This window comes from Brachyistius frenatus, unplaced genomic scaffold (genome assembly GCF_029030835.1).
Source record: "Brachyistius frenatus isolate BFR_SWC_R1_liver_20210118 unplaced genomic scaffold, ASM2903083v1 Contig_64, whole genome shotgun sequence".
NCBI classification, from domain to species: Eukaryota; Metazoa; Chordata; class Actinopteri; family Embiotocidae; genus Brachyistius; species Brachyistius frenatus.
This window is the reverse complement of record NW_027210663.1, coordinates 1,510,241-1,537,871: the sequence shown is the minus strand read 5'-3', so window position 1 is coordinate 1,537,871 and position 27,631 is coordinate 1,510,241. Positions and strand designations below refer to the sequence as shown.

Below are 27,631 nucleotides of genomic sequence, written 5' to 3'. Positions count from 1 at the left end.
AAAATTTATGAAATAAGTGTAATTTACAGTAGTTATTCATCTGAATTTATTTGAATTTAATATGTAGTAAGTGTAGCTATTTATTTGAATGGAATTATATGGACGCAATAGATTTACCTGTGTTGTGTCTCTTTCTCTCTCACTTCCCGTCAGCTCTGTACCGGCTTCAATAATCGCAAGAAACTTCAGAAAATATGTTGTAAACAATACAAAATCATTATTAAATTTAATTTATGTATTCCCAAATCATGCGTGTGTTACTTCAAGATTACTGACAGAAAGAGCCAGATACTGCCCCTATAACACAGACATGAACAATAAAAAAAAAGTAGAAAGAGGAAAGAATGAGAAGAACACATACATATGATAAAAGTAGAACCAGTTTCTGCCTGTTTTAGCCCACCATCAAACAATAATGTGCATACTTCACTATCAGTGGCCATTTTTCAAAGCAGTCAACAGAGCTCCACTTTTGAAGCCTTAATGGACACTTAATCTGCCCCTGAAATCACAGTTAACAAGTGAAAAACACAATAAATAAAAAAATGTCAACACCTATGAACATTAAAACATTTTAAGAAATGTCAGGTTTCAGTCCGGTTGTCCTTTGTAGGTCTGCTTTGTTGACACTAGGTTGTGCAGGGAGTCTTTCTGTAAACTTCAGCGTGTCAGGAGGAAGAAGAGCACTTGAAATAAAGTGATTATTTATTTCAATCCTACAAAAGATGAGCCCATGTGTTCTGAAATGAATGGATCTTTTTCTTGCTGTGCTCAATAGATTAGTCTGGCTGTGGGGGAAAGGGAAAAAAAAAAAATAATAAAAAAAAAAAGGCCTTTTTTTTTTTTTCTGGTATTGTTGTATACTGTGTCGGTTACCAAAGACAAAAACGAGTGTCGGCAGTTTCTCTTTGTAGTTCGTTTATGACTGAGGAGCTGTCTGCAGGCTCACTTTCAGAATATGGAAAATAAATGTGTCACAATTGAGCAGGAGGAAGGACCCAAACGCACAGCTCAAGGCTTTACAAACTTAAAAAAAAAAAAAAAAAAAAAAAAAAATTTAAATTTAAAAAAAATGGTACAACAAAGTCCAGGCCACAGGGAAACGAAAACACGAGGGGAAAAAAAAAATAGTCTATGGGTGAAGACCAGAGCCAAGGATACAAGACTCGACGGCACAGTAGTGTAATGACGAACCCATTTTGGCTTACGTCATCTTTGTTGACGGCTTCCTGGAGTCAGAACGACATCCGGGTCACACAGAAGGTTGCCGCGGACGCCATGTTGCTGAATGAAATTATCCTAGCTCCAAAACATTGAGCAGCAGCTAGCAATATCAATATTTTATTTTTCGCGGAATTAGCTCTTGTTGCAGAATGTTAACGTAATTGTAAATATGATTTAGGATTTATGAGATTACTACAAACAAAAAAAAAACTAAAAAAAAAATCCCCATTCCCTGTAAGTAAACTCCGTTTCAGCGATTAAATGTATTTATTCATTGACAAGCCAAGGCCTGCTAGCGAAAACAAGCTAACGACTACCAAGGGGGGGCTGCTGGCACGCGTCTTGCAGCGAGGTTCGTCGTAACAGCTGAGATTAAACTTATCGAGCGTCGTCGTAAATGTTTGCAGCTTTAATATACGGCTTTCGATACGAGCATCTTAACGTCCCGACCCCGCTTATCTGCTTATACTCGATGCTACAAAAGCTAGCGTCATTCCCAACGTTTACGCCCCGGGACGTTAAAAAAAAAACGTCGTAACTTGCGATGTCAAATAAAGCCCGATTACCCCCGAGAAAAATTATTGCCGCACATAACGTCGGGTTGTAAATGAAGACGCCCGCCGTTGTTTTCCGCGTGAACTCAAAATTTTGCGACGTTTTCCTCCGCTGTAATTTGAAAGCACCACGGTGGGACGATCAGCAGCGTTAAAAGTGTTTCACCTTTTGTTTGAAAATGCATCTCGATTCAGTGGTAAACTCTCTCTACGAGATAATATGTAGATCTACGTGTAAATATATGATTATTTGGGTTGTTTTTTTTTACTGGTGTATTACAGTAAAGATAAGTCGTTAAAAATAGCTGAAAGGGGTTGTTGTTGTTTTTTTTGCCTTAGGTAAATAAGGTAACAAGTCTTTTTTTTTTTCATTACCATCTTTGTAAGTAGTAATTATATTTTTGACATGTGCAATTTGCAACCTATCATGTATTTTGATAGATATAAATGATTTAATGTAAATGGATTTGGACCTTTGTGCTTGTATGGCTTTATAATCGTTGCGTATACCAGATTAACATTCGCCATCGCAATTTATATATCGTTTTATACCAAGGTGTTTATACGTTATCACGATAGGGGTTGTTTTCAGTTAATGCTCATGTAAATATAACACCTGTAGTTATCCGTTCAATATTGTTGCAATATTGACATCGAGGATTTGGTCAAAAATATCATGATATCTTATTTTTGTCCATTCGTCTAGCCCTAAACTAACAATTCTAGGAACAATATAGTCATTATTTACAAACAGTAATCACACTAATGTAAAAAAAAAAAAAAAAAACGATATGTGAAAATTCAATATTGCCAAAAAGATCCATCTATGAAGCAGCTGCTTAAGTTGAAACACTGCAGATAGTCAAAACCAAATACACAGAGAGAATTCAATATGTGGATGACCCAACCAGATGAAGCTCTGATGATTGTTATGTCACATTCAGTTGTTAAAAGTCTCTCATATTTGGACTTTACTGTGCCCTCTTTACAGATATTTGTGTTTAGACATAGCCACAGTGTCACGCAATGCACCATGGAAGTGGATCGCAGAATATGCAACGACAGCTCCAGAGATCCAAGTCTGCCAGTGGATCAGAAGCGGAGGAGCAGCAGCAGCCGACCATGGCAGCGCCACACCAGCAAGCTACAGTTAACCACCCTCAATCACCTGTGACGACTTTTTCCTCTGCTGCCAGCCCTTCAGCTCCCCAGTCGCCCAATTATCAGATAATCATGAGTCGGAGCCCGGTCACTGGCCAGAACATGAACATCACATTACAAAATGTGGGACAGATGGTGACTGCTAACCAGCAGATCACGCTAACCCCACTTCCCATCCAGAACCCAGCATCCCCTGGATTTCAGCATGCTACGCCTCAGTGGAGGTTTGAGCATGCGCCATCCTCCTACATCCAGGTCACCTCACCTGTGCCCCAGCCCATCCAACCCCAAAGTCCCACCCAGCATAGCCCAGTCCCTCTGCAAGGTGTGACGAGGGCAGGAGCTCCTGCAACAGCGTTGAGCATGTGTGGACAGAGTCCAACGCGATTTGTTGAAGCTGGTATGTTAGTGCGGCAAATCAGTTTGGGCAGTCCATCGGGTAGTGGCCACTTTGTTTACCAGGAGGGGACAGGACTTCAGATTGCCCCAGCAACATCTGGCCAGGTACAGCTGACCTCTGCAGGGACACCAGGCTCTGTGAGGGAACGTAGGCTCTCTCAGCCTCTTTCACAGACTGGAGGCACCATCCACCACCTCGGGCCTCAAAGTCCTGGTACCACTCTTCCCACTCTGGGCAGCCCTGGTCACATCACCACGTCCAACCTACCTCCACAAATAAGCAGTATCATTCAAGGACAGCTTGCGCGCCCCATGATATTTGAGAAGACGACACAAGGTGGTGTTGCTGGAGTAGGAACCACAGCATCATTCACTATCCCCTCCTCCATTCCACCTTCTAGTCCATCCCTCACCAGTCCACTTCAAGGGATCCCCAACCATCCCCATGCACCCACCAGCATGACTGTGGGCACTATGAAGAAGCAGGTTGCCAAGAAGTTAGAGGAAATTGCTCCTTCTACTCCAGAGATTGCCCAGCTGAGAAAACAGTGCTTGGAGCACCACACCAAGAAGATGGAGAGTCTGAAAGAAGTGTTCAAAGAATATTTGATTGAACTCTTCTTTCTGCAGCACCTCCAAGGGAACATGATGGACTACCTTGCTTTTAAGAAGAAGCCTTGTGTTCCCTTGTATACTTATTTGAGACAGAATGACTTGGACCTTGAAGATGAGGAGGAAGAAGAAGAACAGTCTGAGGTCATTAATGATGAGGTATTACACTGGCTTGGCTCTTGGTGTGAGATCAAATAGTGATTTTACAATTAGAGAACAGTATGTTCATTTTAATCATTGAATACTGTGTCTCTTTCAGGTAAAGGTTGTTACTGGAAAGGATGGCCAAGCAGTGACACCAGTTGCCATAGCAACGCAGCTTCCTCCCAATGTTTCCGCAGCTTTCTCTACCCAGCAGCAGTTTCAGGTGATAGAGGCAACACTTGTTTTAAGCATATATTACACAGAAATTATCTGTAGTTCCATGCTCAAATTCTTTTGCAGCAGGAAATATCTCACTAATTGATTTAGAGGTTGTTTCTGCAGGGACACCCAGGGGCTGCATCAGGCAACATTACAAACCCTGGAGACATGGATGCCTTTAAGAGGCAACAGGCTATGGTGCAAGCAGGTAGGGCAAGGATCGTAGACTCCTGTCTCTCTTATGTTGCTTTGTTCCTCCCTGTTTGCTTTGTTTTCTGTTTGTTTTCTTTTCTCCCTCTAATTGCTTCTGCTTTTAGATATTTGGCATCCTCTACTAGCGCTCTGTGTTGAAGTCTTAAACCGAGGAAGGAGAGGTGACCTGTAAGGTCTTCAGAAGGTCATTGCTCTGTGCCGAGTGCTTTTGTTTTGCGTTATGAGGGTATTGTGTGTTTTAAATCCCAGATCAGGCTAAGAGGTCCCGGATTGACGTTGGTCGCCATGGCCTCATTTTCCAGCATCCTTTAGGATCACCTGGCGTTCCACTCCAGCAGCTTATGCCAACTGCGCAAGGTAGGAGTGCTACTACCAGGCCGTTCTTTGTTCTGTTCGATGCTGCTGGACCTATGCCCCTCCTCAGACTAAGGAGATTTACAAAAGTGAATCACAACATTCATCTTCTACAAACAAACTCCAAGCAGCATCAACAAACAGAGCTTCATCCATCTGCTGGATTTCTCAGCAGTCCACAGGAAATTCAGGCTTAGCTGTACCAGCACCAGCTCTGTCTGTCAGGATAAATGGGGAAGAAGACAATCCAAGTCTGAAGAAGATTAGCCACTCAATGGAAAGATGCCATGTCTTATGATTTTCTTTTTCTGTTTTGACTATTGGTCACACGTCGTCATCCATCTCTTCTTTTCTGAAGTTTGTTCCTGTTAGTCGTCTTTATTTGGACTGACCTTCCCGTGCGGATGGAATTTCATCTAATTTGGAGGTGGATCACTGAAAGTGGGAACCCTGTGGGGATGAATTCACTTTCCAATGGGTATTGCTTGCTTTCCCATTTTACGAATCCACGTCATCCGTCCTTTTGGTTTCACATTGTCATTCCTTCAAGTCTTTCCCTCTTCGATTGTTCGCCCTTGCACCACCAACAAGGATTCCAAATCATCACCCATCAGTCTTCAAGAATGTCTTTATTTAATCTCATGTCCACATTTAGTTGGTTTTCGTCCATGTTATCTCATGACATTATGTTCTGACTTGGCTTCTTTCCCTCAGTCTAAGTAGGAGAGGAATCATTTGGAGGAGTTGTGTTCACGGCACAGGTTTTTGCGATTGTGGTGGTGTGGGTGTGTCAGGGCCAGGTGTTGATGGCGTCTAGAAAAGGTGGTGTGACGTACAGGGAGGTAAGGCAGGTGCTGCTTTAGTGTGCACAGCTCCGCTCAGGCCTGCTGTCTGCAAGACCCCATGTGTGTCCTTTTGCTCACTTCTGTGCTTTGCCGCTGTGAGGCATCCAGATGCCTTGGTTACTGCTAGAATGCCATCGCTTCATGCATGCGAAACATATGGTGTTTTTGTGAGTGTCCGCTCTGTAGTTTTATTTCCCCTTTATTCTCCCTGTCTCTTTACTTTCAGAAGTTCTTCTTTTCATTTTCCTTCGTAACATTTCTATTTTCTCTCTAAAGCCTCTCTTATTGCATGTATACTTTTTGATGTTTTTAACCACATTCTCTCAACGTTTGAAATGCAATGTTTTGGTTTTGCATTAATCAAAGTAGTATTTTATTTGAGAGACATGTAGATTCTCATATTGATTTCATTTCTTCTGTAATCATTTTGCTGTATGAGTTTCATTAGTTTCCGCTCTGATCATCAGGAAGTAGTATCCTACTGGTGATGACTAGAGTACATTATTTCATTCATTACGGGAAGGTTCTGAGGAGCTCTAATAGCTGAAGCTCAAATTGTCATTTAACATTTAAAAGTGCAATTTATTATCTTCTTATTAAATTTAAAATATATAACTTCTTTAACAGGGTCTCTCAAATGAATATTAAGGGACGCTACCAAACACTTACTTGCATTTAAAACCTTTTTATTTTAGAAAGACCACAAAAGATATTTTTAAGCACTTCACTTTAGATGACGAGATAAAAAAAAAACTTGATGTTTTACCATTTTTCTCTGTATTGCTTTCTGTGCCACCTCTTTGTCCTATATTTTGGTTACTGTGTATACAGGCGGGATGCCGCCTACTCCTCAAGCGGTCCAGATTGCAGGGCAGAAGCAGAACCAGCAACAATACGACCCATCCAAAGGACCCCCAGTACAGAATGCAGCCAGCCTGCACACCCCTCCTCCCCAGCTGCCCAGCAGGTTGCCACAAGGTGCCCTCCCTATGGCAGGCCTGCCTATGACACTCTCTCAGCAGGTTCAGTTAGTGGACAATACAGCTCAGTCTGGTGGTCAGCACCAGGCACAGGTCAAAGTGCAGGCAGGAGGGCCTATCCTGGCCACAGTGAACCCCCACACACAACTCCAGGCACAGCTACAGCAGCAGATGCAGCCGGGTCTTCATCTCCAGTTGCAGCCCCAGCAGCAACAGTCCCAGGCCATCCTGCAGCCAGGACAAGCGGTCAGTCTCTGTGAAACCATAAACATATAGTGTTTGTGCTTGTTAGTGACTAGATGGTGATACTGTAGATCTCTTATTAAGAATATTTCTTTGTCCTTTCTTCATAGACGGTGGCTCTTGCTCGTCCTGGTACAGAGCCAAACCAGCCGGTTCAGAGAATTATGACCAACTCAATATCAATCACATCCGTGTCTCCTGCTCCCATCTCTGCTCTCAACTCCGTTCCAACCCCCCATACTGCATGTCCTCTCCGTCCTGTTGGCTCTAACATCAACCCAAGCACTCAGTCCAAACTGACTGGAACTAATGGCGTATCTGCAGTCAAAATGGGTGGTTTTGGTCAAAGTGCGACCATGCAGTCCTCACAGGAGGGTTCTCAAGATAAGCAAGTCGAGCAGGCCAAATTGGTGAGTTCCTTAAGCATGCTTAGTTTACATACAGATGTCAGCAAATGATTAGATTGAGTAAATAAATTCAGTGCCTTTAAATGGCATCAATACACATATTTGTTGTCCTTAAATCTTCTGTACTGTCTACCCTTTATTTTTTTTGCTGTTTTTTCTCAATGAAAGCAAAGAGTTTACTTATTTCCTCATAGTTACTTATAATGACATCTGCTTCATATGAACAATAAGCATAAAGTTATTAACAGTTCTTAATTATGTTTATTGCTTTTTATTCTCTATGTATTCTCCCTTTTTATGCATTGTCCTGAGTAAGCTTTTAATTTTTGTGGTTCAACAGAAAAGAAAGCTATTCTCGATTTTTATCTTGATTTGACATGCTCTGTCTGTTTCCTAGGAGAGTCAAGTGCACCAACGCATTTCTGAGCTAAGGAAGGAGGGCCAGTGGTCAGCCAGTAGGCTCCCCAAGCTTGTGGAAGCCTCACGTCCAAAGTCCCACTGGGACTACCTCCTGGAGGAGATGCAGTGGATGGCAGCTGACTTTGCCCAAGAGAGGAGATGGAAGGAGGCGGCTGCTAAGAAGGTATGACAGACACGTGATCATTCTGAGAGAGAGAAATATGAAATCACAAACTAGCACAACAAAATGAGGAGCCGGTGCAGAAACTGATGTCTTGTTGAAAGCCAAACTGTCTCGTGTCTCCGCTACAGCTCGTTCGTACATGTGCCCGTCACCATCAAGAGCAAAAGAAAAGTGAAGAGAGATCAAACAAAGAAAGAGAGATTCATCTTCGTCACATTGCCAGCACAATCGCCCGAGAGGTGGAATTCTTCTGGTCAAACATTGAGCAGGTATGTTTATTTGTTTGCTTTTTCATTTATTGATCTATCCAAGTCATGAAAACATTATGATTTATGAACAACAGTGTTTTTACGAGTCTAAATGAGATAATTTTTTTGCCAGGTCGTGGAAATTAAACTGCAGTTTGAAATTTATACGAAGAGGCTCAAAGCACTGAGCTTACAAAAAGCCTCGGCCAAAGGTGTGTGTCATTTAACAACTATTGAAAATAGAACAATTTGTTTGCCGTGTATAATGATCTTGTACTTTCCGTATCCTTTGGATCTGGTTCAGAATTGAACTGTGCCGATTTTTATTTTTTTTCCAGTATTTTGAAATGACTTTACTTGCTTTACAGTATCTGGTCAGTCATCAGGAGAGAAAGCAGAGAAAGAGGTAAGTGTTGCACAGACATACTAATAACTAGCAATGCAAAAGCACGTATTGCATCTTGGATATATGTATAATTTTTTTTTTTTTTTTTTTTTACTTTATAGGAGGTGGCCACTTCAGCTAAAAAAAGGAAATCAAATTTGTCTTTGGTTGATGAAGATGGTATGTGTCAAACAATCAGGGTTCATATGACAGAAACAAATGACTTGGATGTTTAAAGACTTGTCTTTTCTTTCAGTCACAGATGAAGAGAGCACAATAGAGGAGCAGGAGGGCATGGAGGCCGATGCAGACCACAAAGCAGAGCTGGTTGACCTCGCCAAAGATGGTACTCTAATCCCTTTGTCGAAGCATGTGCAGAGGCATGATTAAGAAGGAGAAATGTATTTCTTTGACATTCTCTTGTGCGCTACATAATTCAAGTAAATCAGGATTTTGCTGGTATCTAGTTGTGTAACAGCTACTTTAACTGAAGGAGGAGGACTGCTTGCGGTCCCAAATAAATCATAAATAAATTAAGCACAAACAACTTTATTCAGATAGGAATAATGCTGAATTAAAGCCCAATAATTTAAGTGTGCGCCTTCATCACAGGTGGAAGTCACTCATTGCTGCCTTTGTCTTCGCTGCTGTTCTTTCCTTCATATTCTGACTTTTCCAGCGCAATACATTTTCAGACATCTGGGAGTAAAAAAACCCACTATTGTTATTAGTGGATTGTGTTCTCTGAGCTCCACGATGTCAGACATAAGACACAGGAGAGATTGTTGTCAACAGTTGTTTAGATCTATTTGTTTTAAAGCATTTTGGATCCATGAATTAAGTATACTGTGGACACATGACCTGAATGAAAAGCTAGATTTTAACAATTTCTTGGAAATTATACTAGAATCAGATTATTTGTTGATTCTTTTGGCTGGTGTTATTTGTTTTGATTTGACCACATGATGGTCCTTAAATGTGTAAAGCAAGGACGGGTTGGACTGTGGGTGGTGACACTGAATGATATAACTATCCAATAGCTCCTGTGATATTTGAAAATATGTATTTATATATAAAGTGGCTTAGAGATAGGTCGTCATTCAAGCAATTGAAAGTTCCAAGGCTACGAGTACCAACATAAATTTGTGGAGGTTGAGGTGCTCCAAATGATCCATTGCTATTACTGGAATACATTTTTATTCAAAACCTGACATTTCACTGGTGCACAGCCAGTAATGACACTAGATACAACTAAGAGTAGTGTATATCCCTACATGCGGTTGTTGGTCATAATAGTAATCAAATACATTAGGTATTTATACTGTGATAATGTTTTGCAGTATATATTTTTTTCACATTTTGCTGCTTTGATAATTTTGCTGAACAGAATTAATTGTCTTTGTTTGCGTATTGCTCACCTAAATGCTTTTGTATTGGTCTTCTAGCTGAGAGGCCTCTGGATGCTTTGATGAAACAGTATGCTGGCGCCTACGCTGATGGCTTTCAGTGGCCTCAGCCGAGTCCTCATGGTGACGAGGATGAAATGGAAGAGATTGAAGGTACTTTTGTAATCGAAAAATGACCTAATATTTTTTTCAGCTAATGGTTGTGTATGATATGACTCTAAAATCGTTTATACTCTTTATTTTCTAGAAATGGAGTGTCCTGCTGGCAGTCCACCTGAGGCAGTGTTGATTGACTCCCTGCTTAGTGTGGACCAGTATCGTGGTGCTGACAAAGCCACTTCCTCTGACTCTGATGGCAAGCCTGGCAGAGACATCGCTGAAGTGGCAGCAGCCACAGAGCTCATCCTGCCAAAGGGCACCTTCAGAACCACCTCATCAGTAAGACACATACAGAAACTCACAAACATGGAAACAGAAAAGATGCATTTGATCATGTTTTAACGGATCTCTTATTTTACTAGACCCGCAGTCCAGCTCCTTTTCTGTTACATGGCTCGCTGCGAGAGTATCAGCAAATTGGTGTGGACTGGCTCGTAAACCTTTACAAGAAACACCTCAATGGCATCTTAGCCGATGAGACGGGCCTTGGCAAGACTGTACAGACAGTGGCTTACATGGCCCACTTAGCTGGGCAGGAAGGTACGTCCCAGTTCAACCGTACATTATTTTTTTTATGAGTGAACTTATTTCTCTTATTTTAAAAAATGAATATCATAAAGACATGGTCTGCTTTTGTCCACAGGCGTCTGGGGACCCCATCTTATTGTAGTAAGGACGTGCAAATTGCTAAATTGGGAGGTGGAGTTCAAGCGTTGGTGTCCGGGCCTGAAGATCCTCCTGTACCTTGGCAACAAGAAGGAGCGCAGATCTAAAAGATTGGTAATTTTGTAGTATTTAAACACCCTTTTACAACTCAATATAAAAGGCATTTTGTCCAATTAGCAGCTGTAAGTTTAATAACATGTCTTCTGATCATTGATCTACAGTGGTGGGGGGAGGCCAACAGCTTCCATGTGTGTGTGACATCCTACAAGCTGCTGATGAAAGACCAGAGCTATTTTCTGAAGAGAAGGTGGAGGCATCTGGTCCTGGATGAGGTGCAACTCTTAAAAAACATGACGGAGAAACACTGGAAAACAGTCTTTGCTCTGAGAAGGTGAGCGGTGTGATAATTGTGGATAAATATTATAGTAAAACATAATAATTTGGATATTAATCCCTGTCTTATCAGCTTGTTAATTAATTTGTAATCTGTAATGTGGATCATAGTTAACATTGTGTTATGATGAGCACTATGCTAAGAGCCGTTAGGGAGTGACTAGAGATTTTTATCTGTCTTTATAAAATCAGCTAATATTCATCGGGGTGTTTGTGACACGGCTCAGTGCACTAACGGAGATGTTTCTGTGCATCTTCCAGTGAGCAGAGGGTTCTCCTCATCAACACTCCTCTACAGAACACTCTGAAGGAGCTGTGGACCATGATCCACTTCCTTCTACCAGGAATCACCAGGCCCTTCTCTGACTTCCCCGTGAAGGCAGGCACAGACCAGAACCAGGACTACTGCCACAAACTGGTCATCCGCCTGCACAGGGTGGGTATATCCAATTCTTCTTTCCATTAAACTGAGTCACACGTTTGATTCATTTGTAGTCCTTAAATGCACATTAGATATGAAATCCTGTTGTACTCTTAACCGTAGATGATCCAACCATTCATCCTGAGGCGCTCCAAAAGGGACGTGGAGAAACAGCTGCCCAAGAAGTACGAGCACATCCTGAAGTGCCGTCTCTCCAGCAGACAGAAGAGTCTTTATGAGGATATCCTCACTCAACCAGGGTGAGATTATTCACCCACATGGGTAGTTGGAACAGGATTTCAAAGTAATGAATGAGGATGAATAAGGTTTGATCTCCAAAATGTATTTTAAATCAGGAAACTTTTGGAAATATGGAAATAAGACTCTGGACACTGCTTTAAACTGAATTTCAATATGTTTTGTGGCCACGTGACATTCACCTTTTTTCTCATAGGTATAAGTTTTAGCTGGAAAGGCCTTTATTATAGTCTTTTCTATTTTGAAAAATGATTAAAGTCAAGGTGTTTCTTTATTTATTTTTTTTACTTTCTTTAATAATCATATCCTCTGGTTGTTCTGCAGATCTCAGGAGGCGCTGAAGACGGGTCATTTTGTCAGCGTGCTTCAGGTCTTGATGCAGTTACAGCGAGTGTGTAACCACCCTGAGCTGGTGGCACCCAGAGAGACCAGCAGCTCTTATTTCTGTTCCTCTCTGCAATACAACGTGCCGTCACAGGTGCTGGGAGCTCTTCAAAGTGACTCAAGCAAGGTAAACACTTGTGCTTTAGTAGCCCTGGCAAACGCTCTGAATATTAATGTGAGCAGGATGAGTCAGTCAGACGATTAACAATAAATTAGTCCATGAACATGCTGATGAATAAATAATTGTAATTTGTCACAGTATTTGGGTGCTAAAATGTCTTTCTTGGTTTAATGACATTACAAAATAGATACCTTTGTTTATGAGTATCATTGCACAGATAAAAGAAGACATCATTTTGGGCTCCGGCAACTTCCGATTGGCATTGTGATTGGTCGATTTATTGCTGGTTGAACACACTGGGGTCTCTTCTAATGTTTTATATTCTTTATTATGTTGTCGTTTTTGTGTTTTGTCTTGTATTATTATATTATTCCTCCTTGTTTATGTTGAACATTGTTCATGTGTTGAATCTTGTTGTTGTTGTTAAAATGTGATTTTTAGGGGGGGAAAACATACTGATGTGTCACTCTTGTAACATTTATCCTCCTAGATTGCAAATCTGTCCATATTTGACCTGATAAATAATGAGAACAGACTGACTCGGTATCAGACTGAAGAGGCGGTCCCCAAACTAAAGATCACCCAGCAGCTCATAGAGGAGATCTACACTGGTCCAGATCCACCACAGAGACCCAAGCCATGTCCGGTAAAACCCATGAGGTCAGCATATATATATCTGAATAACTTGACTGATAAGAAGATCCTTGGAAGTTTTCTAATTCCTCTCAAATGTAATTTAAATGTATATTGTGGCACTGACACAGTATGACCTTTTTACATGATTAGATTGTTCCAGCCAGTACAGTATGGCACAAAGCCAGAGGGTCGCCTGGCCACCTTCACTAATGCAGCAGGTCAGCGTCCTCCAACAAGCTCTGCAACTGCAAGCTCCTCTCCTTCCACCACCAGCCAGTCAGTCCAGACCAGGGGGAAGTCCCCTGTCACCGCTGCAGCAACTACAGCCACTTCTCACGGTAAGATCACTTCAGGGGATGGATGGACATTTTTTATTTTATTTTTGCATTGGCTAAAGGTATCCAGATGGTGTACACCTCAAACTTTTTAAAACATACTTCACCTCCCATAATTGTTTTGTTAGTGCTTTTACCTAATGTGTTTATACTAGTTTTAATCTTTTGGCTTGTGCATATAGAGTGTTATACTGTGTTATTGAGATGCTGTTTTAAATTTGAATGAATCCGATCTATTGTGTCATGCTTAAAATCTTAACACTGTGTCCATATAGTCCTATATTGTGATCATTACTGTTAACAGCACATTTTAGTTTGAATTGTCTAAGGTCAGGTCTTACTCCTTCAACTTTATAAAGAGATGTGGTTGCAGGTTTAAAAGCTCATAGAGCATTCATGTGTTAAAATGTATACTTCCATGCAGCAGTGGTGGGTTTGACAGAACTGATGTCCTACAGATACACATTTACCATCACATCAGCTTTGTTCATTGTCAGGTATATCGCTGGGTATCGTTTACAATTTTTTTTTTATACCATTACCAGTACTTGACTTCGATACAGATTCCCGAGGTCTACTTTTTTCAGTACCCATATTATATAATCCATTTTAACAAAAAAGAAAATTACACATTACGTATACATTTTGACTTTTTTTGCACGTTTGAGGGGAATAATGAAACCCAAGTCATTTTCTGTAGTTACAATGTACAGATGTCCCCTAAACGCCTTGCGTATCAGTAGAAGCTACAATTTCCCAGTGTTCCCCAAATCATAATGGTTTGGTTCAAATACACATAAGGCTACATCCTCCAATATCTTGCATCATTCTATTTGTTTGCCGTGATTAATGTATCAGTGACATCAATAACCACCCTAATACTGCTTGCTGTGATGGCCCACCACTGCTGAGTGAATTGATGGGGAAAACTGTTTGATTGTTCTGACTTGACTAAATGTTGAGTTGCCCATAACATGGAGTCCCGTACCCCGTTGCCTTGTACTTCACAGTGGTTGGAACAGCTTCTCAGAGAGCCCAGGCTACCCCTCCTGTCAGCAGCAGCAACAACACTGCCGCCTCCACTGTAGCCTCCTCTGGGAACAGTGGGGTTGGAATGCATGCGTTGGGGGCTGCCATGGGCCAGACCTTAGCTGGCACAGTTGTAGGATCTATGGCTCCCATCAGCCAGCCTGGATTAACACAGGTCCCCAGGCCCGCTCTAGCCCCCAGCCATGCCATCCATCCATTGTCCCAGAGGCTGGTTCTTACATCCCAGGCCCAGGCACGGTTGCCTAGTAAGTGGCCTGCCTTCCCCTCTGTCTCAGCATTTCCCCTCCACCTCTGGCACAACGGCACAGGCTGCTCTACACTGAGGCCTTTACTTGAGGCACTGCTGATATGTATTCAGTCTTTACTCCTTCAGAGAAATAGCTTTGTACATGCAATGTCTGTAGCACTGGTGGTGCAGCAATTCTGGCGTAATATCACGTATCAGTGGTTATATGGTGGGAAAACATCAAATTTGTAGCCATATCAGCAGCATCTCCACGGCCTCAGCATTCCCCAATTTCTTTCTTGAAACCTGCATGTACACTGTGAATGACCCACTTATGTTATGCCTCACATCACTACACTATTTAACTTGATTATTATGTCCTCCCTCTTCCTTTTAATAATTTTTTTCTCCCAGTTTACTAATATTCTTTTTTTCTCTTGCACTAGCCCAGCTGCAGGAAGAAATCCCAAAGCTTTGGTTGTTTGGTTTTTTCCTTTGCTATCGTTATGACCTTGAGCATCACTGTGCATGTGTAAATGATCCCACAGATGATTAAATCCTTTTCTGCCTCAAATGTGAACAGAGCAACCTTATCAGTAACAACATACAGAATCTGATTATTAGGGGGGAATTCAAAAAGTTTCAAGACTGTTCCTGTTGTGCACAAATAGAGCGCAGCACGGGACAGAGGGGGAGATATAACATTTATAAGTATTCTCACTTACGTCCTTGATCAGCATCAGCGTGACCACTGGTACATTTCACCATGGACCTGAAACTTGAGCGGACCAGTTTGTTGCCTTGAAAAAGCAAATAAGTGCCATGATTATTGTATGTACATGTTTCAAACTCTCTGTCTCACTTGAGGACTGCCCTTATAGCCATTTTCTCCTCCCTTCAGGGTCTGTAAAAGTAGGAGCTGCTATGGTTCTGTTGTGGAGAGGAGCTGTGCTCGTCACACTGATTAATCCACCCTGGTTCTGCATGTCTTGGCTCTTTATTTCCACCCTTCAACTAACTATGAGTATATTGTTTTGTAACTGTAAAAATGCCAGTGGACATTTTAATCAAGTGTCTGCTGTTCCTTTCCGTTGAAGGTGGAGATGTGGTGAAGATTGCCCAGCTGGCCAACATAGCAGGCAGTCAGAATCGTATCTCCCAGCCAGAGACTCCTGTCACGCTGCAGTTTCAGGGCAACAAGTTCACTTTGTCCCCCAGTCAGCTCCGCCAGCTCACCACTGGACAGCCCTTGCAGCTTCAAGGTACACTCGGTAATGTACATCCCATCCTCACAGTTTATCTCAACATCATTTTCTTAATTCTCTCCTTTGTGTTATTGTGACATTTCCATGTAATGCACTTTTAAGAAAAATGATCAGACGGGTTTTAACAATTTGTAGACCTATAAAATTCTGGATACTTTCCTGGGTCTGGTTGTAGGAGATCTTTGTTGCATGTCATCCTCCTCTACACTTATACAGTTAAATGATAGCTTCTGTGATTTTCTCTATTGAAGTTATCCTGTAAATATGGTTTATTATCAGTATTTTCTTTGTTTTAATGTCCTTTTTACATTCTTATCATAAAAATTTTAATTCTGATAGCACAAGTTTTTTTTCCCGGTTTTTTTCACATTTCTAGCCTGTGTCAGGCTTTGAGAAGTCACCTCTTAATTGGCCGCTCAATATTTTTCACGGATTTAGGCAACATCCTGCAGATTGTCTCAGCTCCGGGGCAGCAGGTCATCAGGCCCCAGGGATCCATGGTAATGCAAACAATGCCTCAAGCTGCTCCTGCCTCTAATGCCTCAGCTACGCCTGGCACGCCTCATCCTACCCTGTCAACAGCTCAGCAAGGTGACTCATTCACAGTGAATATATTACTACCTCTGTCTCTTAGTCAGTTATTTTAGTAACATAATGCAGCAAACATTGTTTATCATTATAGGGCTGAAAGTTAAGACATTTTTGTGTGACATAAAATGCAACTTTATCCACAGTAAGCTTGCAATAGAGCTGGCTTTGTAAATTGATCAAATGTATTATTTTATTGAAACTGTATATTTCATTTTAAGCTTTGGGGGTGACTACAAATGCCACATCAGCTCCTCCCAGGCTTACTACTGCAGCTCATAGTGGTTCTCAGGTCAGTACTTTACTTTCAAGCAACATTTATAATGTCAGGTTTCAAGTTATTTAATAATGTTTAGTCTGAGCCTTTTACAGAAAGAATAATTGTGATCATATGTACCATGTCTCATTGTAATCTTCAGGAGTCTTCAGAGGAAAAGAGTCAACAGCTGAAGGAGCGTTTGAGCCGCCTGTTTGAAGCAAATGAGCAGCGCTGTCGCCGCAGAGTGCTGTACGGGTCGGACCTGCTGCAGGCGTGCACTTTGAGCTCAGAGCCTGGTCACACCGCCCTGACGGCTGGAGGCTGGAGGTGGGTGGGCAGAGAGAGCTGCCTCAGAGCCCAGAGAACCTGCGTGGCTACGACCTCTGCACTGCAGTCCTCTCTGCTGTCTGTGGAGAACCACCTGGAGAGAACCAACAGCCTCTTACAGAGGTATGTGAGCTCAGTTGAGTTGAATCGTTCATGTTGGTGTCACTCCATTCCCTCTGGTTATGTCACTTGGTAGCTGCGTTGTTGGAGCTAATTTGGTCGGGTAAACCAAACACTTTTAAAAAGAAAGGAAACATGTGGGTTTTTATCCCTATTTAGGTCCATTTCTTAATCCAAATAATGACTGATGTTCGCATATTACCCTTTAATGTTGACTGTTGCTGTTATCTTCCAGACTGGTATGTGTGGTACCTCCGTCTGTAGCTCCACCTCCACAACTGTACGCAGCCAATCCTTCAGTTCCCTACAGCCTTGAGCAGAGGTCCCATCACCGTCGGCTACTGGAGGTCTCCGCCCCCCACAGTGCAGACATCCACCACTTAGCTTCCAGACGTCTCCTCTATTGTCCTGACCTGCAGTTAATGCAGATGGACTCAGGTTAGCGTTGCATCTTTGTTTTTGCTTATTTTTTTCCAAAGCAAACGGAAGTAAGCTGAGACTGCAAAACGAATGAAGTAAAACTAAGCATTAACTTTGTATTGCATGTAAGAAAAAAAAAACGTCTGTAATCCTGCTGCTTACGTTTAAATGGCTCATCCCACAATTTGCTTAGTACATCTTTCTTCAGACACAAAAACAAAACAACAAAAGAGGGGTAAATGTGTATTGTCCATGCTCATCGCTCGTATTCTCAGTCAGTGTAAATATTATAAAAACGGCAGAGAAAATTGCACCTGTTAATCTGCATACGTTATGTTCCTTCAATCTAGAATGACTGTTGTGAAGCACAGTTACTGTTACCATACATCTAAAATAAACCTCACTGCAGCTGAGGTCAACTTTGCTGAAGAATATAATAATAAGGATGATAATGTTTAATATGTTTCTTTTCCACAGGTAAACTGGAAGCTCTCGCCATTCTGCTGCAGAAGCTGAGGTCAGAGAGTCGCCGTGTCCTCATCTTTACTCAGATGTTGAAGATGCTGGACATCCTGGAGGCCTTCCTAGATTACAGGCAGCTCACCTATGTGCGCATTGATGAAAGCTTGACTTTAGATGAACGACAGGTAAAATCACAGCAACATTTAAACTGGATCTGACAAGCCTCATTTAAAATAGACTTCCTCTAGAGCCTCTTAAGTCAGTATTACCTACATCAAATATGTACTTTTCTGACACTTGAAATGATAATATATATAGTTTGAGTTGTAACTATGGTGTAAGACAGTGAAGCAGCCAGGTGTGACCATAACAAACATGTGCTAAGAGCAACAGTGAATGGAGGTTTACTGCCATTCCCCCTTATGATCCAACAAAGTTCCGAGTAAACTTAACCTGCGTGTATACAAGGCACAGGTTAGGTGTTTTTAAGTAATCATAAGACAGCAAAGTCGCCATAAGAGACTCACAAATGAGTAACATTTTCCATAGTTCAGTACCAAACCAGCTGTATAAATGGGCTCGGTCATCTTTAAGTTTGCTCATTTTGTCTTCAGTTGGGATTCAACTTTTGCAAACATTGTCACTGTTTTCAAACATGGACAAGTACACTCACCTTCCTGCCAGGGCCTTAAGAGATGCAAACAGTTAAGATCACAGTCTGGGCTTATGGCTTAAAGTATTTTGTCTTTTCTGCTGCATACTTATCTTAAAATGAAATTCAAATGCTCCTGTCTTTATTTTGTCCAACCCACTTACTCTTTCTCAGTCAGTTAATCGGACCTGTAGTTAATGTAAAATCGATAGAGATGCAGGCAATTAAATGGTAACGGGAAATGGATGGTGGAGAAAAGATGAAATGTCTGTTGCATGTAATGATAGCACACTGTTAATGTATGAGGAACAATGTATTACAAACCCTTGAGATAAGCACAGAAAATCCTTAAATTAAGTGACATTTGAAAGAAAAACTGTGCCATCTGTAGTTCTTTTCTCATCCTTTGTTCCTCTCTGTTCAAGTGCTTTGTGTTTTGAACCTGCAGGAGAATATGAAGAAGTTTAACAGGAACAGACAGGTGTTCTGCAGCATCCTGACCAACCGCTGCTGCTCTGCAGTTGGCACCGTGTTTGATGCAGACACCATCATCTTCTACGACACGGACCTCAACCCCAGCATGGACGCCCGCACCCAGGAGTGGTGTGACAAAATAGGACGTTCCAAGGATATACACATATACAGGTGATATTATTGATGCTGGGAAATCTCCTCTTTAATTTCTGTAAACCTCTAGATTTAACCTTTAACCCCTGAACGGTAATACTGAAGGACTTTTGGTTATTGTCAGGTTGGAGAGCGGGAATTCCATTGAAGAGAAACTTCTGAAGAACGGCACCAAGGACCTCATAAGAGAGGTGGCCGCTCAGGGTACTGACTACACCTTGGCTTTCCTCACACAGGTAAGGTCCCTGATCCTGGAAGATCCTTTTTCTGCACACCTCTTTTAAAACTACAATCATTCAAATTGTGAAAGTGTTTTGATCTGGAGTTACCCATTACTATATGTTTTTGTTAACCTCGGACATTCTATAACTTCGCTGATATTGTGTGTTTCTAGCGGACAATCCAGGATCTATTTGAAGTGGAGGTGGGCTCAGGGGAGAAGGTGGAGGAGTTTGTGGTTCTTCACCAGGAGCCCTCGGCCTCTGAAGCCATCTCTCCTAGAGTAGCTAGACCTTACATCCAGGCTCTTCACAGCATCAACCTGGATGCCCAGCCAGAGGAGGAAGAGCAGCAGCAAAAGCAGCAGCAGAAGGATGAGGAGGAGTTAGCAGGCAAGGGATCAACAGAGGGTGACCAGGAGTCAGAGAGCCAAGCTAAAGAGGAGCCTGCTCAGATAGAGGAGCTGAATGCAGTCATGGGACAGGTAGCTTTACTTTTTTACATGTAAATAAATAAAATAATGTAATAAAATGCCGTTTTCTCCTGCTAACTTGATATTTTACTTCTCTATCCCACAAACAGCTTACACCTATTGAAAGATATGCCCTGCATTATCTGGAGTACCTCCACGTCAGTGACAATGAAACTGCCCTCAAGGTATCTCAAACTAATGAAGCCAAAGATTTGATTTTGTTCTTATAGAATGGAGGTGTATGTTTACAGATTGATGTGGAATCACTCCTTCTATGTCGGCATTTCAGTGGACTGTTTGTCCATTGACGTGTTTTGCGTTTACATTCCTCAGGAGCGCTTGGAGTGCTCTAAGAGAGGCTGGGAGCAGCAGCAGCTGCAGAAGCTGAAGGAGGAGGAGGAGGAGGAGCGGCAGATAATGGAGGGAGATGAAGATCTCTTCACCTACACCAGAGAGGATGCCTACAACATGGTGGGTGGTTATTTTGATCTCTGCTAATCAAAGCAAGCAGAAGCGGTGTGTGGATAGCGCTGCGCTGTCTTTGACACTGACCTTTTCTCTGTGCGTCAACAGGAGTATGTTTTTGATGCAGAGGACGGTCACACAGAAATTATGCCGGTAAGACTCCAGATCTGATGTAATTGTGGGTGGAAAACAGAATTACACATACTGTACATAGATATTTGAGAAGTGTTTTTTGAACAGAATCAGTAACTATGGTAACTACTTTTATCTGTAAATATTTACACAGACACATTTATTTGTACTGAGGAACAAACGTAGCTGTCGTCATAGCTTTGTTCTGACTTGTGATTATCCAACACAGGTTTGGACTCCGCCGACACCACCGCAGGATGACAACGACATTTACATTGATTCTGTGATGATGCTGATGTATGACACCACACCCATGCCAGAGTCCAAGCTACCTCCTATCTACGTCCGCAAGGAGCATAAGAGACTCAAGATGGACCCCTCCGGTAAGACATTTGTCATTAAGGCCTTCGTTTGCCATTTGTATAACAATGTTTTAATTCTGCTCTGCCTGGGATGATATGTTTAGATATGTGTGCATCTACTGTATGAAGAATATTGATGCTTTAAGATGAGAAATTGTTGGAATTGTGACTTTTAAGGGAAAAAGTGTTCACAAAGAGAATAATAATAAGATGCGTGCCGAAGCATCATCGCATCGGTACTTCTGTGCTCACTCGAGTGGATTTTTCCAGCAGCAGCCAGAAAGAAGAAGAAGGGCCACGGGGAGACGGTCATTCCTCCCCGCTCCCTTTTCGAAAAGGCCAGCATGCTCAAAGTTCGCCGGGAGGGCAAAGACCAGAAGAAGAACTTCTCCCTCAAGCAGCAGGCACCGTTTGCCAAGCCTCTGCCCTCGCTGGTTAAACCTGCCATGGAGGCCGGCCAGGACAACCCCGAGTGGCTCATCAGTGAGGACTGGGCTCTGCTTCAGGTATCGGCTTTACTACCGGCTTCCAGGATGATCTCTTTTTCTACGCTGCGTTGGTGGAAATTAATAATTGCACGCCACTTAATGAAACAAATTATCATCGCCGTGTGTCTGTTAGGCTGTAAAGCAGCTGCTGGAGCTACCTCTGAACCTGACGATCGTGTCTCCTGCCCACACACCTAACTGGGATCTGGTGAGCGACGTTGTGAACTCCTGCAGCCGCATCTACCGCTCACCCAAACAGTGTCGCAACCGCTACGAGAATGTCATCATTCCCAGAGAGGAGGGCAAGGTAACGAATACGGGCTCACCTTGCTTTGATGTGAAGCTGCTAGCTCTGTCGCTGTGCGATAGTTGATCTCAACCACTTTTTCTAACTTTATTCAGTTGGTGTACGAGGCAAACCCCAAGAAGAAAACCAAGAGCATATACAAGGTACCCCATCCTGCCTGCTCTTTGCAATTGATAAATACATTTTTCCTTTTGAATTCCTGGCCTCACGTTTTTTTTTTTTTGTTTTTATGTCACTTTGTGCACACATTCAGTCAAAGAACAGCCGTCCTCTGAGGACCTGTCAGATCTACACACAGGATGACAATGCCACCCACATCCAGCTCTACAACAGCCGCTTCGAACTCATGAAGATCATCGCCAGCAAGAGAAGTCCACCAATCAAACCACTGTAAGCACTGACCAATATGTGTTTACAATTAATGTATTTGTTTTGTGGAGGAGCTAATGTTAAAAACTGCAAATTTACCAAATTTGAAAAAAAAAGAAGCTCTCAAAGACGTGTAACGGACACCCGGAAAAAAAACCCTGTTTTGAATAACAACAGTTGAGTTATTGAACATGCTATAATCTTTGGTTTACCTTGAAAATGTGCATGAATCATTGTTGTGTTATGGCATGTGACACAGGCCAAAGCCTGATTATTGGAAACCCAAAACCCCACAGTTATTTTTCTATCTTAAGAAAATAGTGAAATCGAGTTTAGAGAGAATATTTCCATCGAAGTATTCATTTTTACTTCTTACAGGCTCGGCATGAATCCATTCCAGAAGAATCCCAAACACGCTTCGGTCTTAGCAGAAAGGTGAGTTTTAATGTTGACGTTTTTGTAACATTCATATCTAAACAAATCTAGAAATAATTTTAAAAAAAATACATATATATATGACGTGTTTTCCTTTTCTTCAGTGGGATCAGCTACGACAAGCCCCTACCTCCCATTCAGGTGGCATCTCAACGTGCTGAAAGGATTGCCAAAGAGAAAAAGGTGATTGTCAGCAGTGTTATGCTGCTTATACATTTGTGTATATATATATATCCAGGTCTCAGGTCAAACCAGGAGTAGTTTTATTTCAACAAATGAAGAGATCATTTGAGTGACTACTTTTATAGCTAATCGGAGAAATCAAATGTTGTAGTTTTCCCTTGGAAGGACAAACCCCGTACTTGTGTCAGCCTGAGGTAGAAGTAGTTGCAAGAAAAGAGGAGGATCTCCCCAAAAATTCAGGGCAGGCTTCTTTATAAAGTACAAAAAAAATTAAAATAATGTAAGATTGAAAAATTCAAAACCAGACCAACACAAATCAGTTTCACAAAGGTCTTGGTCTTCGTCCCCTTTTTGTTCATCTTTACTGACATTTAAACTTCTGTACAATATGTGTTTATGCGTGCTTACAGGCCCTTGCGGAGCAGCAGAAGGCTCAGCAGTTGGCCCAGCAGCAGTCCGGAGCTCCTCAGGCCCAGACGACACCCGGACAGGCCCAGGCTTCCGCTGCTGGACAGGCTCAGGTCCCCCAGGCCGCCGCGGTGGCCGGAGCCGCCGCTGTGCCTAATGCAGCCGTGCTGGTGAGAGTCAAGGCGTACCAAAAACCTGCAGTGAGATCCAGAGCCAACCGTTTTACCCAGTAAAAGCTTTAAACACACACGTTTCATGTTTTATAGGCTGGCGCCATTAAAAATGCCACTGGGGGCACAACCATTCAGGCTGGTATGCTGACACACATATGGTTCATATTACAGTGCCGGTGGTGTTCCAGCAGTTAATTCATGTCTCTTTGTTGTCTTCCAGCCGCTGTAGGGGGGAATGTGATTGTGAACACAGTAGCTGGAGTTTCTCCAAGTACCTTCCAGGCCAACAAGCGCCTGGCATCTCCAGTCATACCGGGCACCCTCTCTGTGAGTCACGTTCGCTTATCGCTGATGGCTTCACTCGGCCACCGACTGACTCGCAGGACTTCATTTACAGTGACGCAAACAGCCTTCGGATCGGCGTGAAGCGCAAAACCCCCGTAGACAGAAGGATCGGCACAAGCACTAGAGCCGTTGTTCACCGTGTTGCTGTTGTTGTTGTTGTTGTTGATCCAGCCTGCAGGTACAGCTGGAGCCCAGGCGGCCCATTCGCAACAGAGAGCCGTCACAGCTGCCGCCGCCCCCGCCGAAGTGGTCGCATTAGCTACAGGTCAGGGCGTCAGAGCCGTTACCCCGGTGACGGCATCCGCGGTCGTCTCTACCACTCTGAGCCCAGTGCAGTCGCAGACCCGCCCGCTGGTCACACCAGGTGCTGAACTAACCACGGCTTTTCTTCCCATTTTCTCAAGCAACCGTCGCTGTTTTACCGTTCTGACCTTTCTGCCGTCTTTCTTCCAGCCACAGGAATGCAGCTGCCACAAGGAAAGCAACTCACCTCCACCCAGCTGCAGATTCTCCGACAGCAGCAGCTGCAGCACCAACAACAACAGCAGCAGGCTACTTCCCCTCAGATCAAAACTGTAGGCAAACCCCAGGTACGCCACCGGCAACTCCACAAAAGAGCTGCGCAAACTGAAACGGCGCGGGTCACTTTTGAGAAATGTTCCTCTGCGCGTGTCCCTGTCGGATAAATTGGATTGTGTCGGGGAAACAAAAATGTACAGAGTTAACTTATTTTGACCCGGTGATGTGTGTGTTTCGCAGGAGTTGTTAAAGCTGCACAAGCATAAGTTGCAGCTACAGCAGCAGCAGCAGCAGCAGCAGCAGGTAGCCGCAGCGGTGGCGGCCGCAGCGGCTCAGGGCCAACCGGCTGCAGGAGCCCAGCAGGCCGCTCAGGTGCAGTCCGCACAGGCAGCGCAGGCTAATCCGCAGCTGGCGGCCGTGGCAGCACCGAGACCGGGAGCCGTGCTGACCGGCACCACCGTGGCCAACCTGCAAGTGGCCAGACTAGTAAGATTAGGAAAAAAAGATCCTTCCAGTACACATGAATTCGGAACATGCAACTCTCAGAAGAAGTTGTCGAAATAACGGAGAAAATCGTACGATTCAAACAGTAAAATAGACTTTATCACTGACAACCCGCCAAAAGAAATCAAGAAGTTGTAATAACGTCTGAGGAAACGAGTAACTGGCACGTCTTTTGTCACCCGCCCAGACTTCACGGTCCGACAGCAACATTGTCCTCTGTACATTCCCTCCGCTCGTATCAGTGACGGAGGTTCACCAGCTTTAATGCCGTCTCTCCTTCCACAGACTCGAGTGCCCACGCAGGGCCAGATTCAGGCCCAGGCGGGACAGACAGCTCAGGTGACGCTCACCAAGCCTCCCGTAGTTTCTGTGCCAGCCGTGGTCTCATCCGCTGGCGTCACCACACTGCCCGTCACCGTGGCGGGCATCAGCATGGCCATCGGTCAGGCCCAGAAAACGGGTACAACCAAAGTCTTGTTGTTATGAATCCATGGTTATGAAGTTATACTTTTTCTTGTTTAATATATGTTTAATACGTGATACAGCACTTGCATAACTTAACAGGTGTTTTTGTTGCCGATGTACACACGTTCTTTTATTGAGCCGAAATGTGTTACTGTTGTCATTATCGCAATTGTCTTTCATGCCCTGAACTTCCTCCGTGTTTTCCTCTGTCCTGTCTCGCCAGGCGGCCCAGTGCTGACGCCGCCCTTCCCCCAGATGCAGGTCCAGCAGCTGATTCAGATGAAGAAACAGCAGCAGGCGGCGGCTGTTCAGGCGGCGGCCGCGGCGCAGCAGAAAGCGGGACAGCCGCAGCAAGGACAGGCCGCCGTGCAGCAGAAGGTAAACAACAGCAATCCAGCGGTCCGTTGTCGGCCTCCGTCCACAATCTACCGCCGCGGCGCTCTCTTCGATGCTCGTGTAGTTACAGTAGAAGCGTGTGAATGAGTATGGATTCAGGAGGGGACGCCGAGTCAATTAGGAGGTTCGAGCCACCCGTCTTCAGAGCGATCTTGTTATTTCCCTTCGATCGGCACGCAGCAGGTGACGGTGCAGGCGGCGCAGCCGGCCCAGCAGGCCCAGCAGAAGGTGACCTACGCTGCCACCGGCCAACTCCAACCGGGAATCAAGACCCAGTTCTTCACGTCCATCACTCAGGCCCAGAAGCCCACCGGAGCCCAGCAAATCCAGGTACGTCATCTGCGGCGGCCGCCGTGGCAAAATGCACATTTTCAGATGAACGGCGCGCGTTTGCGCGTTGACGTGCTCGATGCGTTTCCTGCTCATTTCAGGTGGCTAAGCTCCCGCAGATAGTGCAGCAGCAACCAACCGTGGCCAATATTCAACAAATTGTCTCTTCTCCCCAGCAGGTAAGAGTTTGAGGAACCCGCTGCATACTAACCTCCTCGTAGGCCTTCACATCCTCATCCTTCAGAATACACGTCGCCGCGGGCTTTTGGCCAAAGTTCTTTTCTATTTTTACAGCTTCTAATCTGCTATCACAAACATTTACTTTTAAGATTTGAGATTTTGTTAGTTTTATGTGGTAGTACCAGGGGACCCCGCAGAACCTCTCGGAACAGGATGTCAATATTTAGTTTGCGTCGTTTCTCCTCAGATCCAGGCCCAGACCGTGACTCTGACCCAGGCCGCCACGTCGGCCCCCGCTCAGGTGCAGATGATTTCTGCCGGGACGGCCGCGGCCCAGGTGGTCCAGCAGAAGATCATCCAGCAGCAGGTGGTGACGGCCGCCGCCTCCCCTCAGATCCAGACGCCTCCTCCGCACAGCCCCGCCCAGCAGTCCGCTGCGGAGACCCCGGTGCAGCAGCCCGCTCAGGCCCAACAGCCCACCAAGGGTCCAAGCTCGCCAGGGGGGCATCCGGGCCAAAACGCCTGCCAAGCCCAGCGGGGGCGGCAGCTAGGAGACACGCAATACTTCAACTTTACCGAGTGTTGTCCCGCAGTACACGTGTACAGTGACCAGGTTGTGCGTTCTTATGGATCTTTCAGCAGCTGAGTGCAGACTGACATCCTGCTGCATTCTCCGCCAGACCTTTACTTTACACCATTTCTAATCTCATCATTTCAGTGCTCACACTTAAGATGTTTTGGCAGATCAATAATGTGACGCCTCGGCCTGTAATTCTGGTGGGATCCATAACTTTCTCACTTTTAATTTCTCATGAGATGTGGAATGTTTCTTATAATTACAACTCTAAATCCCCCCCTCCCCCTCACAACAACTGCCCAACCCATCATACGACAAACACAACAGTCATGCTTTCTACATGACCATTATATTACTCAACAGATACCTGAGGCCGAGGATTATGGGTAATGAGCTCTCCATTAGACTAAGTGTATTCATAATTAGTCCCTTTTATGTCTGATTCTCTTTGTCTATAGATACTGAATGGAGAAAAATGCACGTTCCTTTAGTCATTTGTTTTTTTTTTATTTCAGCAAACACACTGTAAACATGTACTTTAGTATTTTGTGTTTTCTCATAAATTGTCTTTTTTTATTGATGTCAAAGGAAAAAAAAACTGTAAATATCAACAAAAAACATTTGTACTTGTAAAGTAGTTGTGTTTTCATTGGATTTTTCAGCCTAATTGTAATAAAGTGTTTTGTTTTTATACACAAATTCATCTTTTCCTTTCATTAAATCGTTTTAAGTACTTTGAAATCCTGTGAATTCTTATAACTCGTGCCCTGGTTTTGTTCTAGGACACGCAGTTCTGTTCCTGGAATGAACAGTGAGTTGGGAATTGATAAGTCACTCTTTTCAAAATCTGGAGGATGCAGTATTTCTTTGAATAAATGTTGCTTTTTTTTCTTTCTTTTTTTTTTTAAAGAACAAATCCTTTTTTTCCAAGCAGGAAAAAGACCCTGGAAAAAAAA

At 43.5% G+C, this 27,631-nt stretch overlaps 1 protein-coding gene across 10 annotated transcripts; it reads left to right on the top strand.

The window, feature by feature from the left end:
* The first annotated feature begins 1,241 nt into the window (after positions 1–1,241).
* On the top strand, positions 1,242–27,408 carry ep400 (E1A binding protein p400). 10 transcript variants are annotated; one of them, XM_069706709.1, is made up of 54 exons: positions 1,242–1,458; positions 2,770–4,109; positions 4,210–4,317; positions 4,437–4,521; positions 4,776–4,883; positions 6,557–6,951; positions 7,059–7,358; positions 7,753–7,938; positions 8,067–8,207; positions 8,320–8,398; positions 8,555–8,592; positions 8,694–8,751; positions 8,828–8,917; positions 10,017–10,130; positions 10,225–10,415; positions 10,499–10,676; positions 10,780–10,916; positions 11,024–11,193; positions 11,457–11,631; positions 11,740–11,876; positions 12,199–12,385; positions 12,870–13,039; positions 13,166–13,353; positions 14,361–14,645; positions 15,724–15,897; positions 16,330–16,482; positions 16,701–16,771; positions 16,899–17,188; positions 17,421–17,623; positions 18,083–18,252; positions 19,168–19,364; positions 19,471–19,582; positions 19,741–20,049; positions 20,148–20,222; positions 20,371–20,508; positions 20,611–20,655; positions 20,864–21,017; positions 21,270–21,502; positions 21,618–21,791; positions 21,887–21,934; positions 22,045–22,181; positions 22,539–22,595; positions 22,700–22,778; positions 23,189–23,356; positions 23,453–23,498; positions 23,580–23,686; positions 23,876–24,068; positions 24,158–24,294; positions 24,464–24,709; positions 25,013–25,187; positions 25,416–25,570; positions 25,769–25,918; positions 26,020–26,097; positions 26,346–27,408. In XM_069706709.1, exons 2-54 carry the CDS (start codon positions 2,805–2,807, stop codon positions 26,742–26,744), a joined length of 9,498 nt encoding a protein of 3,165 aa, XP_069562810.1. In that variant the 5' UTR covers positions 1,242–1,458; positions 2,770–2,804; the 3' UTR covers positions 26,745–27,408. The 10 variants fall into 10 exon arrangements, with proteins under 10 accessions (XP_069562810.1, XP_069562809.1, XP_069562808.1 ...); XM_069706708.1 differs by having other exon boundaries at positions 21,267–21,502; XM_069706707.1 differs by having other exon boundaries at positions 4,422–4,521; positions 15,724–15,888; positions 21,267–21,502.
* The last annotated feature ends 223 nt before the right edge of the window (positions 27,409–27,631 follow it).